The following is a 17,205-nucleotide window of genomic DNA, read 5'->3' on the forward strand; positions in this document are numbered from 1 at the left end:
GAAGTTTGGTGGGGAGGGGAGGGGAGGGGAGAAAGAAAGACCTCTCTCTTTCAGCATCAGCAAGCTACTTGATCAGCCCAGCTGTCCAGAGAGTGTCAATCTTTTTGGGTGTGACTGTAAAGCAGTTTTGCTGAGAACGCTTCACGGTGAAGAACCGTTTCCAAGAAACGTTAGTCCTACAGCATATTAAAGCTTTCAGACTGCATGGTTGGCATTTGTCCCCAAAGCTGTTAGTGCCAGCATTTCCTCCTTTGTGTTTTAGCCGCTAAATGTGACCGGTTGTCATGTTTTGGGCAGTGGGTTTTTCTTTTCAGCAAGAGCATGCTATTAAGAAGGCTTTGGTCTAGCTCTGATGAGGTGATGACAAGGACTATAAAGCAGCTTTGTAATCACATGTCATAATTTGTACCTTTTTCAGTGAAGGTGACGCTGTGAGTTTACATCTGTTGCAGTTACTATTTCATGAGAGAAAACGCCTGGCATCAGGACAGGTCATGTACGAGGTAAGACGTGCACGTATGTCAAAAGCTGAAAACAGTAATTTCCTCTTCGTGAGTAGCAGTTGAGTTGGCTGGGCTAATACTTGCCGTCAAAACTCAGAGCTGACTAAAAAAAAATGTTTTGCCGAGTCTTCTTGGGCGTGGCCTTTGTCCGTACTTCTTGAGAACAAGTCATACAACTTCACACTGCAGTGTCGTGTGTTCCAACTAGATTCGTCTGCAAAGAGCCCATATACATGCAACTCCCGAAGAGGCAGCAGCTTTTCCAAATAAAATTCTTCTTAACTGAAGATGTGAGTAGCACCAGATTTTCACCTCAGAGAGCTGAGGTCCTTCAGCAGCCTTTAAGAATGGGTCTACTAGAAATTCTGCTTGGCACCGTTTTTAAAAAAGCACACCAAAGGATTGAATAATGTTGTTGTGTTTGTGACCTGAGAAAGCTGTGGTGTAATTACTGTAAGACTTCCTGACCCTCTGCAGACTGTCCAATCAGTAGTACATTCACAGGCTTCCAGCAGGTGTCAGGCACCAGTCTCTGGGTTGAGATATTTTACTCCCTCTGCTTCCCTGTGCTGAGTGCTGTGGAAGATTGAAACAGGAACCAATCTCGGGAGGGAGTTGAAGAAGGAACTAAACAGCTGGAGCCTCCGGGGAGAAAAGATGGGTTCTTCAGCTCGCTTCCAGATGAGCCGTGTAGCTTCGTACTGAGACCTGATGATACCTACTGCCCCCCAAAACAACTCCCAAGCCCCCTCCCCAAACCCCAAAGATGCATTAAGCCAGGCCCTGTGCTCGACGGTGGACACTTTCAGTCTCAGAATACTTCCTTGTAGTCAGAGATTGGTCAGTACCACATGGCTCTCTGCCTATATGACTGGCTGAGTCAAGATCCTTGTCCATCTTCCATGGCAGAAAGTGTAAGAGTTGTTCCCGATTGCCAGGCCAAGTTTGAGTAAACAAAGAGGAAGCTAGCGTTGACCCTCGTTCATTGAATAGAATTCAGAGGAAGTTGAAAGACTTGTGTCTACTACAGCAGTGCTTTACTTTCCAGGAATCAGACTTGAGGCTATGAGACAGTGCAACTGACTTCTTACCATGGTAAAAAGTCACAAATAGGAGTTTTGGAACATGTGGCACTGTAGTTTTGTAAATAAGCATCAGAGTTGTGTCTCCACTGCCTTCAGGGCTGGTTTAAGCCTGTGCTCAAGCAATTAATGTAACGGAATGTTGAAGTTATGCTTACAAAGATCATTTTTATGCCATCTCGGGAGTTGGTAAATCTAGTGCCCCCAGGCGTGGCCATGCAGCACATCTTGGCCCTTGTCCTACACAGTGCCTGCGGCTGGACAGAGTATAGAGGCTCTGCTTTCATATCCGAGTCTGACCAGCGCATCTCGTTTGAAAACTGTCCTTGTAGTTTACTGGTCCACAAAGTAATTACTTAACACCTTCCATACAGCGGAGTTGCTCAGCTTAGATTTGCTTGCCCCAGTGGAAAATGTAAAATACAGTGGTTTGCTTCAGAAGGTGTCTCAGGCAGGAACTGGTATCTTCTTTCCCTTCCCCTCTGCCCCAACTCTGTGGCTGTTCATAGATGAATAAGAGAGGAAATTGATAGCCGTTCAAATTAATCTCCAAAAGGCTTATGGAGTTTGAGGACTTTATCTGATGCAACGGTCTTTTGGAATGATGGACTTCTCATTCTGGACAACATCATTTATTATAAACTGGTTTTAGTGATCGTTCCTTCTGTAATGAAAACGGGATCGGTTGCTTGGGCTTCATGCTAGTTTTTCAAAGAGGTGGTTTTGGCTTCTCTACTCTGCACGTGTCTGGTGGTGTCTGTTATTGCAGAAGTTACTTGATAAAATAGAATGAACTGTGCGTGCTTCAGAGCATAATTCAGCATTTTTCTTTTCAGTAATGAAAGACCCTTTTTTTTTTTTTTTTTTAAAGCCAGCCTTGATACTTATTAGTAGTATTTCCTAGAACGGTTAAGAGGAGGTTTGTCTCTTCTCAGATTAGGTGATTTAGGTGTATCATATCAAATCCTATGGGAGTGTACTGTGTCGTACCAGTTCATTTTAGAGCTCTGAAAGTTTAGGAAACTTCGGTAGAGTGTGGTACAATTGATTGTTGTGTTGGTTTTCCTTGGTGGTAGTATTTTGTGTGTTAGGTGGGAGGGGGTGTTGGTGAGTTGTTTTTTTGTTTTTGTTTTTGTTTTTGTTTTAAATTGTAGAGCTGCTATTTGTCAATACACACAATGATGTGTTGCATGGTAGACAGCCTGAACAAATTCTGTATTTGGAAAGACAGTATTTCAATTAATGCTTCCCTAGGAAAAGGTGGTATCAGAGGTTCAGCACAATCCTGCTGGGGTTTCGGTATATCTCAAAGTAGTTTGCTGGCTCTGTAGTAATTCATGATCCTAAACGCCTTGGCCGCGTGCCTCCCACATCCTCTCTGCTTCCCCTTTTGCTGGTGGCCGTGCTTGATGAAGGAACCGGGGGATATTTCACCCATTAGTGTGACAAGATTAGAGGAGGAGCTGGTAAAAGCTTATGTGGTTTGAAAGGAGACGGTTACTCGGTAAGAAGTCCTCACAGCTACTACAGAGGGATGTGTTTTCGCTCTGGTGGTGTGCCAGTAGATAACACCTCTTGACAGAGCTTCAGCTGCTGTAGTGCCAAGACTTCTCTAACATCCTCAGTCCTGTAATCAAGAGCAAAGAGCTTTGCATGCGTATGTATCGCCTGATTTCAGATACCTCTTTGTAGATCTGTCCTCCGGTTTGTAAAGAAACCCTGGTGTTGCAAGGATTTCTGCAAAACATGATTAGAACCGAATAATGATAGGGGAATGCTAAATTTTGAAAATGTGCAAAGCCTTTACAGCCAAAGATACCCCTTAGGATTTGACGCTTGATTCTCTTGCGTGCCAGATGTTGTTTCTGTTTGCCATCAGAAAGAAGCTCATGGGAAAACACAGTATAAGGTGCATATTATGTTACATTCTGGTACATAGATTCTTTCATATCGCCAAAGTGACCTTTTGTCTCTCCTTTTTTCCCCAGGGTTTGGAATACTGTGACGAAAGGTTCAGTTTAGATCTCACGTGTGGAGTCTTTCCCTGGAGAGGGCCGACCGGCAATACCAAATTTCTGAGCTGCCAGACTGTAGAAAAATTTCCCAAGCCGGTTGACGGAGAGGATAGCGTTAATGAAGGTTTGTTCTGATGTCCGTGCTTGGTTATTCTAAAAAAGTAGTTTGGGAATCTAAGCAGTGAATGTTGTTCTGTACCCACAGAAAGTCAGAAAGTCTTGAGTATCTGTAGAGACGAGCTTGTTGGGCTTATTTAAATAGACAAAAGGGTTGCTTGAGTTTTGTGGGACTTCCTTAAGGGGGAAATTGGGGTTTATTTTGTGCTTGCTGACATGCTATAGCACTGTATAGTAGGGCCATCTCTGCAACGTTTGTCAGTCATTTTATTCCTCCAGCTGTCTTCTTGGAAAAAGAAGATCATTCTCTGCGTTGCTTAGGAATGTGATCTGAATATTTTTTTTTTCCCTGTTCACACCTATGTCTGTATCTGCACCCAGCTGGCGGCCACTCACAAGTGGTGTTCCCCAGGCCTCAGCATTGGGGCCAGTTCTGTTTAAGATCTGTATCAGCGATCTGGATGAGGGGATCGAGTGCACTTGGGTCACAACAACCCCACGCAACGCTACAGGCTTGGGGCAGAGTGGCTGGAGAGCTGCCCAGCGGGAAAGGACCTGGGGGTGTCGGTCGGCAGCCGGCTGAATGTGAGCCAGAGGTGTGCCCAGGTGGCCAAGGCGGCCAAAGCATCCTGGCTTGTATCAGCAATAGTGTGGCCAGCAGGACTGGGGCAGTGACCGTCCCCCGGTACGCAGCCCCGGTGAGGCCGCACCTTGAAGTTGAAGGTTCTGGAGAACAAGTCTTAGGAGGAGCGACTGAGGGAGCAGGGGTTGTTTAGCCAGGAGAAAAGGAGGCTGAGGGAGAGCTTGTCGCTCTCTACAGCTACTTGAAAGGAGGTGGGAGCAGGGTCGGGGTTGGTCTCTTCTCCCAGGTGTCATGGATGGGTATACTAACATGGTAATAGTTTGGCAGCAAATTGAGATTTATTAATGAGTAGCAGCACTTAATCATTAACCACCTGAATGATTTACAAAATAATTCAGTAAAATACGTTATGATTAAAATAGTGACTTAACTGTACAGATTCAAAAATGACAAGAATCGCAATGACTTACTGTGTGGTATCCTAAATCTATCTCTCCATCTCTCTATCTCTCTCTCTATCTCTCTCTCTCTATCCGTATACCTATCTGTCTGTCTATCTGTCTGTCTGTCTATCGATCTATCTACGTATCTATCTATCTATCTAAGTACATATGTTTATTCATAAACACAAGATGTACAAACACACAGACAGACAAAAATATTTGGATCCAGTGAAATTGTATGTACCCACACTCGTAAAAACAACTGTGTATACCCAAACACATAGATAAGTAGAGAGGCGGGTGAAGAAAAGCTAGCCTACGGTTAAAATTTCCCTCTTCTCAAGCTTAGAGCAAATACTTGCAAAGCATCATCATTCCTCAACAGCCAATAACTGAGACCCGAGGGGGGCGACTTTGCCCAGCCCATCATTGGCTTCGACAGCAGACGGTGCCTCGAGGAGTTGATAGCTGAGAGGCGTCCCAACTCAGGGGAGATGCTGGTCACAGGCCCACTGCGATCCAGGAGAAGAGCTCAGAGGGTCTCACCTGGGGTCACTGTTTATGGGCTCCAGGATAACTGACTTTCGTTAGGGACTTTTCCACTCTGGCCCAGCTCCCATGATGAGCTATTTGGGTGTTTTCCACCAGTTGCGCAGGCCCAGAACTTGCTGGATGCGCAGTGCTGTTATTGCCCTCCCTCGGCCACTTGCCAGGTACAGAGGTACTAGTCTGTCAGGAGGTGATGGACTGTTACTCCTGCTCCCAGGTGATAGGGAGAGCAGGATCCAGGATGCAGCGGTAGCTTTCCTTGCCATGTACACAGTTAAAACTCTTATGGTGTCTTTCATTATCTTGCAGTAATTAAATATACCTCTCTGGGTTTACAAATCCAGTTACGCTCTGACCATATCTTCGAGCCTGCTGCAGTGATAACTTGCATAGCCGTTTGTTTTGACTGCGTTAGTCACCTTCCCCCGCTTCTTACGGGCCTTGACTTCTGTCTGGTGTCACAAAGACACTTGCATGACCTTTCTAGGCTATTTCTGCTGATTGTCTTTGACTTAGTCCTGAAGCGGCAACTTCCGTGTCTTTTGTGATGCCATCCTCGAGCAACGGTGTGTCAAAATCTAATCAAAGCACCTTTGGATTTTCTCCACTTGTGCCATGTTTCTGAGAGGAGTGCCTTCTAAAAACCTGTTGGAAACAAAAAAAACACCACCCCCAACACCCCCAAGAAAACCAAAAAAAAACCCAAACGGCAACAAAAAAACCCTTTCTGCCTCCTTTTTCTGAAGTATGAGGCATGGAAAAAATACCTGTAACTTTTGTTTCTGTATTTGTTTTGTGTGATAATTGTGTTCTTTCGGTGCGGACATGCAGGAGAGGAGCTGTTCTGAAAATGTGTGGTTGAGACAAAGCTGGAAATTAGTAATGCTGGCTAAGTGATACAAGTGTATACGATGACTATTTGTGTGCTTTCTAAAAGAAGCAGTGTCTGTGTTCCTAGCATATTTTTTTTTTGCTCAGCTGTTCATCTAGCTAAATGTCTTGTTCAACTCTTAATGCGTGGCAAACTTAATAAGCTACTAATTATGTATCTGATTTGGCTTGGAACGGATACAATCCGAACAAGAAAAAGGGGCAGGATGCCTGGAACCTGTCACAGAGGTGTTTGCTACTCCGTGAATTGTTTTTCTTATTCTTAGTCAGTGTTGTTTTTGCATGAGTGGTAGAACAGAATTAAACCAAACTAGGAAGCGGTGCTTTAAAAATATCGGATACGGCATGTTTTCTACAATAAGAAACAACGTCTTGTCTTTTACAGTAATATCTCCTGAGACCAGTGTATCAGTCTTCAGCTGGCAAGTGAATACGTATGGTGAGGGAAAGCCATCTACTTACTTGGGTGTATTTGACATTAACCGCTGGTATCACGCTCAAATGCCAGATTCACTGAGGTAGATTTTCTTAGCTTCTTTTCAGTGTCCCCCCAGATAATTCATCTGAAAGTTGGCATTTAGCTTATGCACTTGTTTTCTTTAAGGCCGGAAGAACTCCTTCACGACTGCCCCTATTTTGCGCTGTGGTCACTGGATACTGGACTAAGTATGACTTCTCCAAGCCTCGTTTTGGATATTCGAGTACGTGAGCAGAGTCTCTGTCGCGGAGTGCCTCCTTCCTATCCACCACCTGATCAGTTTTTTAATCCAAGCTCCTATAATTTTGGTAGGTATTTCACTGCTTTTTATAGTGATAAGCTCAAACTGAGGTCAGATGACATGAAATAGTTCTCTTGTTCTCTGTCACTCGAAAACCAAACCCAAACCCCCAAACCCCCAGCTCCCACAAACCCAACTCAAATTACGTTGCACTAAGGTGGGATTTAAAATTGTGAAACACATCCGAGAGTGTGCTGAGTTTTGGGGTTTGGTGCTTTTATGATAGAGCCTGCGAAGAGGTGATGGTTATAAAATGAAATGACTTTGAACTGAAGCTCAAAGCACAGCACCTCGATTGCGCTAGAGATGAAAGTTCTAGACGCAGTAATTATTTTTTTAAAAAGTCTGTAAGTGATCTGGTGAGGAAGATGGGCACTGAGATCTGTCTTTCCAGATACTGCTGTTTAAAAACTGTAAACTGGTCATAACGTAACTGTGAGCGTATGGAAGCTTGTCAAATGTTGGTTGTTTCTGCAGATGGTACGTGCTTGCTGAACTCCGGAGTTGTCCATATGACTTGCACCAGCTTCCAGAAGGAGGTGATCATTTACCGAATCTTTATTGAGAATGTGAAGAGATGGACCTTTTCCAAGTTTTCTCCTGCACTGCTTTCACTGTCAGAGATGGGTTTATGCTCGTCCTGCCCACCACACGCATAATTGCAGTTGTACCCTGCCAGTTTTATGCAAATGAGAATGTTTTCAGTCTGCTCTTGGAACTGTAAAGTGAGCACTGCCTCCTGATGAAGCGCGATCCGAGACTGAACGTCTAGAAGGGAATACAACGTTGCTCTAGGAGCAAGAACAAAAGCGTTCCTAAGAAGAAAGCTGTTTCTTCTCTATTACCCTTCAGTCGCACTGCCTGTGTAGTCTTGAGTTAGGGTTTTGATCCCTGGTCTGCTTGAAAAAGGAGGACAGAATGGAGAAAGTGAAAAACTGTGTTTGAGAAGTATTTGAGAAGAAATTTTTTTTTTTTTTTTTCCCGACCCTGGCCAAATTCTAACTTCCAAGCCAGGGCACAGCTTGTGGCAAATAATTTTGAATTAAGTTTCAGCTCACTACGTATTGCCAACATAAATCAGCCTCTGCACAGAGAGGCTTATAAAGGCTCATGCAAAGCGTGATTTGAAGTTGTGTGTTAGTTTTAGCTTGTACAGAAAGTAATTTGTGTCAGTGTTCAGGGAAAAAGAAAGGCCCGTGTTTTGACAGAGAAGGGAGAAAATACTTAAGCATTGCAAGGGCCAATATTTTGTTTTACAGGATTTTTTTTTAGAAACTGTAACTGCTAGTTTGGCTGCCGTCCTTACGACTCTACGTAGTAATGCTTACTCGGATTGCTAACGCAAAGCATATTGCTGATGTGAGCTTCCCGAGAGTCTAAGTGAACAATTATCCTATTTCTCTTAGTGGTTAGCCAGACCCTTAGTGACTGAATAATACTGCTGTCTTAATCTGTAGTTTTTGATTGACGTTTCAGACCTTGAATTTTTTGAAGAAATCTGGTCCTTTAATACGTGAAGCCATTCATGATAGCTGCAAGAGGTGTCTTGCAGCTGGCTGTCTGTCTCCCAGGCCAGCTGATGTCCAGCCACCCAGTTTGGGTCAGGTGTCTGCCTATGAGGGAATCAAGGGGGAAATACATCCATCTTGCCTGACAGGGCTGTAGAGGCTACAAGACGTGGTAACCTGATGTTCCCATTATTTGCGAGTTGCACTGAGCTGCAGGTGTTGGCTTTAGTCAGCAGAAGTGATAGTACTCTTAGATCCAAACTAGGGAGTTTGACGGGGAACAGCCCTGATAGGCCTGTCTCTAGAGACCCGTCTATAAATTCTGTGCCACAGATACGCGCAAGGAAGCGTGCAGGCCGTGCTGGTCATGCGCAACACAAAGCATCTTTGCCTCAGACCCCCCGTGGCCCCCGTCGGTGTCTCCGAGCGTTGGGCTCAGTGCAGCAGCTGACGACGGGGGGGTCTCACTGGGATGCGAGCTGTTGCAAACATCAGCTGGCTGCACCAGACATGATCACCTGCTCCCAAGGAAGTGGGCTGTGGTAAACAATTACTGCTGCCAGCTCCAGTACAGCCGGCACGTCGTCCCGTAACTTCATGAATGACTTGCTGCTGTTCTGTGCAGTGCACTCGCTGTAATTAGTTAACTGCTTTACGCTTTTTATTCATCAGAATGATCGCCATCCTCGCTTCAGAGAGGGGGCATGTGCCAGAAAGTCTGAATTACGCCCATATCGGAAGATCCTTCCTAGAGTTCAAAGGCAGCTGGCTGCAGAGAGAGCCAGGCCTTACCATTTGCCTTCGTCGGCCTTAAGAGGAGGTAATTTTTAGCGCGGGGAATACAGCGGTCAAGAAACGCTCACTTTGATAACACAAGGCTGATAGGTTTTCCCTTGTGCTTTACAGTTGCGAGACCAAAGCCAGTATCAAGAGCAAGAAAACCAGCCAATTCAGGATATCTGGATATCATAGCAACTTTCATGAGTAATGTGTTATCCAGAATTGGAGCAGCATGGGCAGGAAATGAGCAGAAAACCTTTCCTCACGATATGATAGGTAAGCAGCCTTTTCACAAAGTTCAGTTTTGAGCTACGTGTGTGGAGAGGAATAGCGAAAAATCCATTTGGATTATGTTAGTATTCTGGAAGGAAGGTGTACCTGAATAAACTTTGATTGGCTTTTTTGTAATCAGTTCATCCAAAGTAATATTTGGAGAGAGACTTTTTCGGCTATGATAATCTTATTTAGGCCAAGACCTATACTGACACGATGGTAAATGTGTTTTCAAGAATTTAAGACAGCTGAAACTAGAACTGTGGTTGCCACCAAGCTCTCGGTGTACTGCTTTTGAGACACTTGGTTATGTGGCCAAACAGGGATCTTTGACCGCTTCCTGCCCAGTGTCTGCTTCGTTTCTGCCTTCCTTCCTTCTTAACATCGGGCGGAATTGTAACGAGCGGAAAAGAGGCTGGTGGTTGTCAGATGATTTTCCTTCAGGGGCGATGGTCAAATAAACCTGAATTCCGGTATGTTTGGACTTCAGGGGAGTGAAAGTCAGTTACCTTTCCCTGTTTGTTCTAGTGCTAGAGCTGCAGAGCCACCAGCCGTACCTCGTCCTCTCCCTGAGGCAGAGTTGCAGTGTGGTTTTTGGGACACTAGGGACACAAATATCAGTATATGTTGGGGGGGTTTTTGTCTTCCCTTTACAAAAACCACCTGCATGTTATTGACTGTGAGGTTTTGTTGGCTTTTTTTTTTGTATTTTAATAAAGGTAACCAACGATGATATAGCACTGCCTGGGGATTCATGGGAGCATCATCATGGAATGGCGGAGGATGCATCGTCTGAGACTAGAGATAAGGCAACTGTGCTTACTCTGAGCAATCCTGAGGAGGATCGTGCTGAAGTGGAAGCGTTTTCAAAAAGCATACCTGGAGATGGTTTGGAGAAAATGGATGTCAGCAAAGAAAACAGCAACTTCTCTGCCCGTTCAGACCAAACTACTTTGGAGTATCACGATGCAAAATCACCTGGCGGTTTTTCATCTGTTCCCATGTGCCGAATCGCAAATAGCTTAGCTGTTGATTTCTGGTGGCGAAAAAACAAGCTACAGGCAGCAGCCAGCCCGTGTTTTCTCATGAGTTGATAGGCAGTGCTTTTCACCTCTTAGTCTAGGCCAATCTGAAAATACTATGAAATTGTAGACTCTCAAGTAAGAAGGTAGCAGTTTTTTCTTATTTTGTTGGTACTTTTGTCTTCTGTGCAAAACTTGCAGGTTTCCAATCCAGGAATGCTTTTTTTTTTCTCGGCAAAGTAGTCCAGGTAACGAGTCTCTTGGATGTGCTTGGAGATAAATGTTCTGTGGTTCCTGTTGAATTCAAGCCGTTCCTAAAATAAATGTGTTTTTCAAAGCCCTCTGCCGTGTGGATGACCAGTATGCGAGGGAGAGGGAAAAATGCAAGTTACAGTTACCGACGTGTCCGTTGGTTCAGGTCGCTTCCTCCTTGGCTGTGTATCCCCTGGCATAGTTTAAGAGCAGGCTTATCCCACAGCAGTCCTTGCTGTGGTGTGCCTTGCTGTTCAACTTGGCTTAAATGCAGACAAAAGCAGGAGCTATCGCTGGGTGACCGATCGCTTGCCTTTTGGTGCTACAACCGTATTTTCAGTACACAGAGAAGGGTGCAGGGAAGTAGTGTGTGATTTCTGTGAGCACCAACAGCACAAGCATATGTGGCCCTCAGAATCCAGGGCGCTGGAAGGCCTTTACGTTTCATCTAGCCTAGTGGTCTCGTAGTGGCTTCCGAAAGGGCGAGAACGGTATGCTCGTCTCAGCCGGATCCAACAGCTATGCAGGCCAGGTAAGATTTTACTCAAAGAACCAACTACAAGCAGTTGTAGCTAATACACGGTCGTAGACTGCTCATTTAGTTTATCTCCCATTATTAACGTTCATGTAAGCGTACTGCAGGTGACTGGCACGGGTCGGTTTACTGGTTGGAAGCCTTACCTAGCTTTTGCCTACGCTCCCGTCATCCCGGAACTCGGTATTACTTTCAAGCACGTTTGCAAATCTTGATTCAACCTGTTAGTGGGGGCACGCGTCCCGGGCAGCAGTGCTTGTGTATGCGTTTGCTTGCTCATCTGTGAAGAGGATGCACTCGATCGTTGTTTAGAGCGAGGTGTTGTGTGATCTGGCCCAAGGAGCGCTGGAGAACGCCTGGCAAGGTTATAACGCTGCTCTGCTGGCGTACGGGCAGGCCGGCTCGGGAAGAGCTGTTGGACGATCGGCTGCGCTGCAAACAGAGGCCCGGTGCCCGTTGTGTGCAAAGAGCTCTTCAAAGCCACCCAGCATTGGGAAAAGTACAAGCAGTGCCAGGTGGGATTAGCGCAAAGTGTCACTTCTTTCCAAGACCTTTCCAGGCGGTACTTTAAAAGGCTGGGTTACTCTCAAATCGGAAAAATGGGAACCGTGACTCTGGAGCAGCTTCCGGTACAAGACAGAGTGGATCCTCTAAAATACTGTGGGAAACAAAGTTGAGGTAGTACAGCTGGATTTACAGATGGGTATGCATGAGAAAGTCTTTCCAGCACCTCGGTAAGGAAAATTAATGCCGCCTTCTATACAGCTTCATAGGGTACAGAAGCTTTACAGTGCCGCGCCTCTCCGCTACAGCAGAGGCCAAGTTTTCAGCCATGCAGTACAGCTTTTGTAGCTGCTGGATGCTCCCACTCCATCAGCATCCTGCGCTGGTTGTCCAGCGGATTCGAGCACTGCTGGAAGCAGAAAGCTTCACGCCCGTGCAGCAGGGCCGTCTGTCTGTGAGAGTACTGCCCTGGTTACTGAGGGCTGCTTGCGATTTACTCCTGTGTTCCTTCCCCTTCAGAAAGTGCTTTGTCCTCCCAAACCAGCCTCCCCCGCTGTGTGCCAGCAGGAACGACGCAGGGATGCCGTTTGTGAACGTGTTTCTGTGGAAACTCATTCCTTCCCATCTCGCTTGCCGTACCAATGTGGAAATGAAATCCCTATCTGTAGTCGAGTGTTGGAGAATGGCTCAGAGACAAGGGTCCTGAGCCCACCGAGCAATTGTACGATCAGAGCCTGCTCTAGCTGCTGATGCTGGGCCTCACTAGGGTTTGCTTGCAGCTGCTCGCAGCTGCTGATACCTGAGGAATGTCAAGGACACTTCAGCCTTGTGTACCGTGGTGTGTCGAAAACAGGTTGAGAGGAATTAGGAATAGTGGTCTAAGAAACCTAGTGTTATGATAACGGTGGTCTGAGAAACATTGTGTTACGGTACTGTTGTGTATCGAAAACAAGTAAACAGGAATCAGAAATAGTAGCGTGAGAAACTTAGTGTTATGAGAAACTTGTGCTGTAAGCTAACTGCAAGTAGGTGGACCGTGAGAATACGACCCTTAGAGCTTAAGCCAATCAGCTAGTGACTAGTAGGCATAATTAGTAGAAGGATTATAAAAGGCTGTAATGAAAATCAATAAACTGAAGCACACTTTATCACTCATACTGAGTCGGCTACGTTCTTCCTCCTTGGCCTGAGTCCTCGGCTCGCCCAGCCCGGCAGTCGAGTTACTCCTATTACGCACAGTTCTTGGACAGAGGAAAAAAAGCATGTCGTGGCTCTTTATTTTTACGTTTGATTTTGAACCATAGCCTTGCTGCTACTGACTGACCAGATTTTGTTTTGAAGTCAGCAGATTGAGGCCTCCTCTCCGGCTTGTTGCGATTCAAGCTCGCGAGTGACACCGCGGGCGTGCTGTCACTCCGGGGGTTCCCACGCACGCCCTTCGTTTACAGAGCCCCAGGAGTCAGCATGGCCTCAAGCCCAGCTATCTTCTGTGCCCCCACCCTGGGCTCCCTCCCTCACCGCTGGCTGAGACACCCGGTCTTCCCAGAGACGGGTTTTCCTCCTGCTCACTGGCTAGCCCACCCTCGAGTCTGCCAGCAGTTTAGTCCCCGCTGTACTAAAAAGATGTGGGCAGGCTGGAGAGGGTCCAGAAAAGGGCCACAAAGATGATCAAAGGACTGGGAAGCCTGCCAAGTGAGGAAGGGCCGAGAGGGGACTGACAAGTACAAATGCAAAATACCAAAGGTGTTAATTTTCAGATACATTCCTTGAGGATTTCAACGGGTGGCTTTAACTACTTGACCGGAATCGGGCGGGTTGGTCTTCCTCTGCTCGGTACTTTTACTGAAGGAAAGGGCGGTGACTGTGACTTCTCGGCAGTTTTCAGTCTTCTGCTGGACCTTTGCTTAAGTCCTCTTGCGTTTCTCTTCCAGGGAGCCATGGCCTGGCGTGGCAGGCGTGTGGTCCTCAACTCCAGGCGGTGAGCTCTGTGACAGGAGCGCGGCTCTCTGCGTACCGTTTCCAGGGAGCAAATAAACAGCCTCCCACTGTGCGTGTGGTAAAGGAGTTTTCCTGGCAGAAGAGAACTGGGCTGCTGGTTGGCTTGGAAGAAGCAGAGGGAAGCGTTCTCTGTCTGTACGACCTGTGGATTTGTGGTCAGTCCAGAAAGTTCTGCAGCGTGACGATTGCTGCCGGTCGTGTGTGCAGCTTGTGTTGTGAAACTGCTCACGTTCACGGGTGGTGGCAAATCGTTATCCAGGAACAGAAAGAGCAGAAATGGAGCGTGTCATTGCATAAATGGAATAGTCTGTTCTCTGTCCCTTAAACGCATGAACTGTTATCTGTGGCAGGGAGTAGATTGTATGTTTCCCACTTTACACGTGGTGGTGGTCTGAAAGGAAAAGCAGCATTTCACTGTCCTCAGTTTCACGAAGCTCAGCTTGAAGTTAGTCTGTCTGGTAATTAAGAATGCATTAACAGACATTTTTTACCTTCAGGTTATTGAAGATAGTGTGGGTACGGCAGAAACCTCAGAAGCAGCTCCTGAAACATCGCCGTGTAGTGAGCTCCATCCACCAGGCAATCTTCAACACAGCTGTGCTGCTTCAGAGCAACAGATTGAACGTGAATTGCCAGCTAGTGACGATGGTGAATGTGATGCAGCTGAGGGACACCGAGAGCTCTTTATATCTCAGAGTCATTTTCAGAGCTTCAAAAACCTGGGAAACTGTTTTGTGAAACTGCTTAACAGCCTTCTCCTCACGTATCTTTTTCTGTTTTACTGATCACTTCTGAAATCAAACCCGAAAGTTTGCCCTGTCACTTCAAGGCTCTTAGAACAAGTTAACCTTGAGACTCAGTGAGTGCTGGGACATGTTCTTTTTTCAGTAACATAGGAACGAATCGGTAAAGCTGAACTTGTCTTCCATTCCACTAGACGAGCAGCTATCTGTTCATATCATACTGACGTGCTAAATACATCTTTTCAGGGTTTAAGAAGCGGTTAACAACCACGCAGCCGCTCGGCCTCCCTCCCCCACCTGGGAATGGGGGAGGGAATTGGAGGGGCAAAGGGAGACTTGCAGGTTGAGATAGAAACAGTTTACTAATGGTAATAAAATAAAACGGTGACAGTAATAGAAATTAGAAACGGGCAATGCACCGTGCAGTTGCTCACCACCCGCTGACCGACACCCAGCCCGTTCCCGGCTAGCGATCCCGAAATACTAAGACCCCGCGATTGCAATCCCGGAAGCGAGAGAGAGCCCCTTCCCGCCCACCCCTCCTTTACATAGCGAGCGTGATGTTACATGACGTGGAATAGCCCGTTGGCCAGTCCGGGCCCGGTGCTTCAGCCGTGTCCCATCCCTGCTTCTTTTGTGCCTGCGCAAAGGCAGGACATAGGGATTTGGAGAGTCCTTGAAAGCTCAGTGTGCTGGCAGCATTCTTCTCGCTCCCGAAAAGGAACATGAACTCAATTCCAGCCCGAACCAGGACAAAGGTCACTAGATTCCAGAAGGCAAAGGCTCCCTTAATCACCTGTGACGGGAGTGGAAGATGAAACCAGGAGGCATCAAGTAGAGTATGGCATCACTGCTAGAACACACACAAGGGGACAACTGAGTGGAAGTCCAGGCATTCCCTCGGAAGGCACTCATCAACTGCTGCAGACAGACAGACCGGTTCTGTTTGAATGTCTCCTGGGAGAAGTACCAAGCGAACAAAAGGAGCACCTGAGACTTGTAGACTTGAAACGGGAGGAAATACTCGAGATGAGCAAATACCTGTGATGCCTGTTCCTCCTAGGAGAGGTAGGAAGCCTAAACTGACTAATTCAGAAAAAGTAGAAAGCAGCCATTCTGATGGACAAGCGTTGTCCGTCAGCAGGCTGCCCATAGCTGTTACTCCAAGAGGAGGATTAAGGAGAGCAGAGGAAGCTGCTTCTGAAGTCTCGCAAGAGGCTAGCGAGGAAAGTTCTCCTGCTGAAGGTAGCATTATTGCTTCTGCTCCTTCCAAAAGGACTAGAGGAAGAAAAAGTTGAGCAGGAGGTCAAGAAGCTGGCCAGAGTGCCACCGATCAGAAGATTAAACAGGCAGTCAGTCCCAGCAGAAGTGCAAGAAAACCGAAACTCATTGATTGACAATTTACTGGCAGTATTGTCAAGGATCAGGAGGGGCTGCCTAGTGACCAACTCCTCTTACCTGTGCCAACTAAAAGAGGCAGAAGGAGGAAGAGGAGTTCATCAGAAGTTTTGGAAAATTCTGCCCTTGATCTGTCTAAATCATCGCTTCCTCGGGCAGGATTTAAACTTCCTGTCACTCCTAGAAGACGCGCGAGGAAGGGGGCACAAATTTTCTTGGCAGGCAAAGAATCTGCCTGTACTCAGGAAGGCATACGTGCAGGTGGGAGAGTGGAAATCCTTGGTTCTCCTAGGGGCAGAAGAAGAGTTCCACATGCCAAGCCAGAAAAAACGGATACTCGTGAGCAAGAACTTCCACAGGCAAATGAGGAATCAGCCACACCCGGGAGTCTGGTTTGCCAATTGACGGGGTTAACACAAAGGACACAGACACCAAGTTAAAGAAATAGGCTTATTTTACCTTAAAGCAGCAGAAAGAATAAGCAAGGTAATGCACCTAGACATTACTGTTTAAAGCAGCAGAAAGAATAAGCAAGGTAATGCACCTAGTCGTTACTACATAAAGCTGGCTATAGTGATTAAGAAAGATCCATCACCAATTGCCCTCATACTTTACCATCACCCCGACCCGTGCATCAGCTGGGGAGCCCCGTCACAGCGAAGGATCAGAGAGCCTTTCCCAGAAATTGGGAAGTCCTACGCAGTGTGTCCACTCGTAGGTGAGGTCTCCGTCTGTGCTGTGAGAGGGTCTGGCTTTTATACAGTTTAACAAACAAGTCTAAACGAAATGCACAGGAGATACCTGGTAGATTGACATGCCTCACTCAGGCGTGTCCGGATCTGGCCAGGATCCGGGCACGTCTGAGGAGTTTCTGTTTTTCTTTACATTTGGGATTTATAGTTACTTCCTATTGTTTACTTACAGTTCCCAGGGATTGTTCCCAGGGTTGCATTTTCATGCTGATAAGGTGCTGGTTGCTTCATTCTGCTGCTAAGATGCTGATTGCTGGTGGGGGAATGCACTCAGAAGTCAACTTTGGTTTGAGGCCTATTGTTTGGGCCTTTTCTGTTTCAGAGTCCAGTAAGGAGAGCCCGTCGGGGCAGAAAGAGACGATCGTTATTGAAGGAGAGCACAGGGGAGGAGGCCTTCTGCCGAGGACCTGATGGCAGTCCTTTGCTGCTTGAAGACATAAACCTGTCAGGACGTGATGAAGGATCAAGAACTTCAACA

At 46.5% G+C, this 17,205-nt stretch overlaps 1 protein-coding gene and 1 pseudogene across 1 annotated transcript; both read left to right on the forward strand.

Annotated features, from left to right (window-relative positions):
- Nucleotides 1-200: 200 nt before the first annotated feature.
- On the forward strand, nucleotides 201-9,501 carry LOC122154793 (protein ELYS-like; the record flags this gene model as incomplete). The annotated part of the gene is made up of 7 exons (XM_042806598.1): nucleotides 201-503; nucleotides 3,574-3,724; nucleotides 6,569-6,701; nucleotides 6,788-6,969; nucleotides 7,440-7,501; nucleotides 9,143-9,290; nucleotides 9,377-9,501. Coding segments are annotated over exons 1-7 (810 nt in total), but the record flags the coding sequence as incomplete, so codon positions are not given.
- Nucleotides 9,502-13,588: 4,087 nt separating this feature from the next.
- Nucleotides 13,589-16,403, forward strand: LOC122154784 (annotated as a pseudogene).
- Nucleotides 16,404-17,205: the final 802 nt, after the last annotated feature.

This window comes from Tyto alba, unplaced genomic scaffold (genome assembly GCF_018691265.1).
Source record: "Tyto alba isolate M040663 unplaced genomic scaffold, T.alba_DEE_v4.0 Super-Scaffold_47, whole genome shotgun sequence".
Classification (NCBI taxonomy): Eukaryota; Metazoa; Chordata; class Aves; order Strigiformes; family Tytonidae; genus Tyto; species Tyto alba.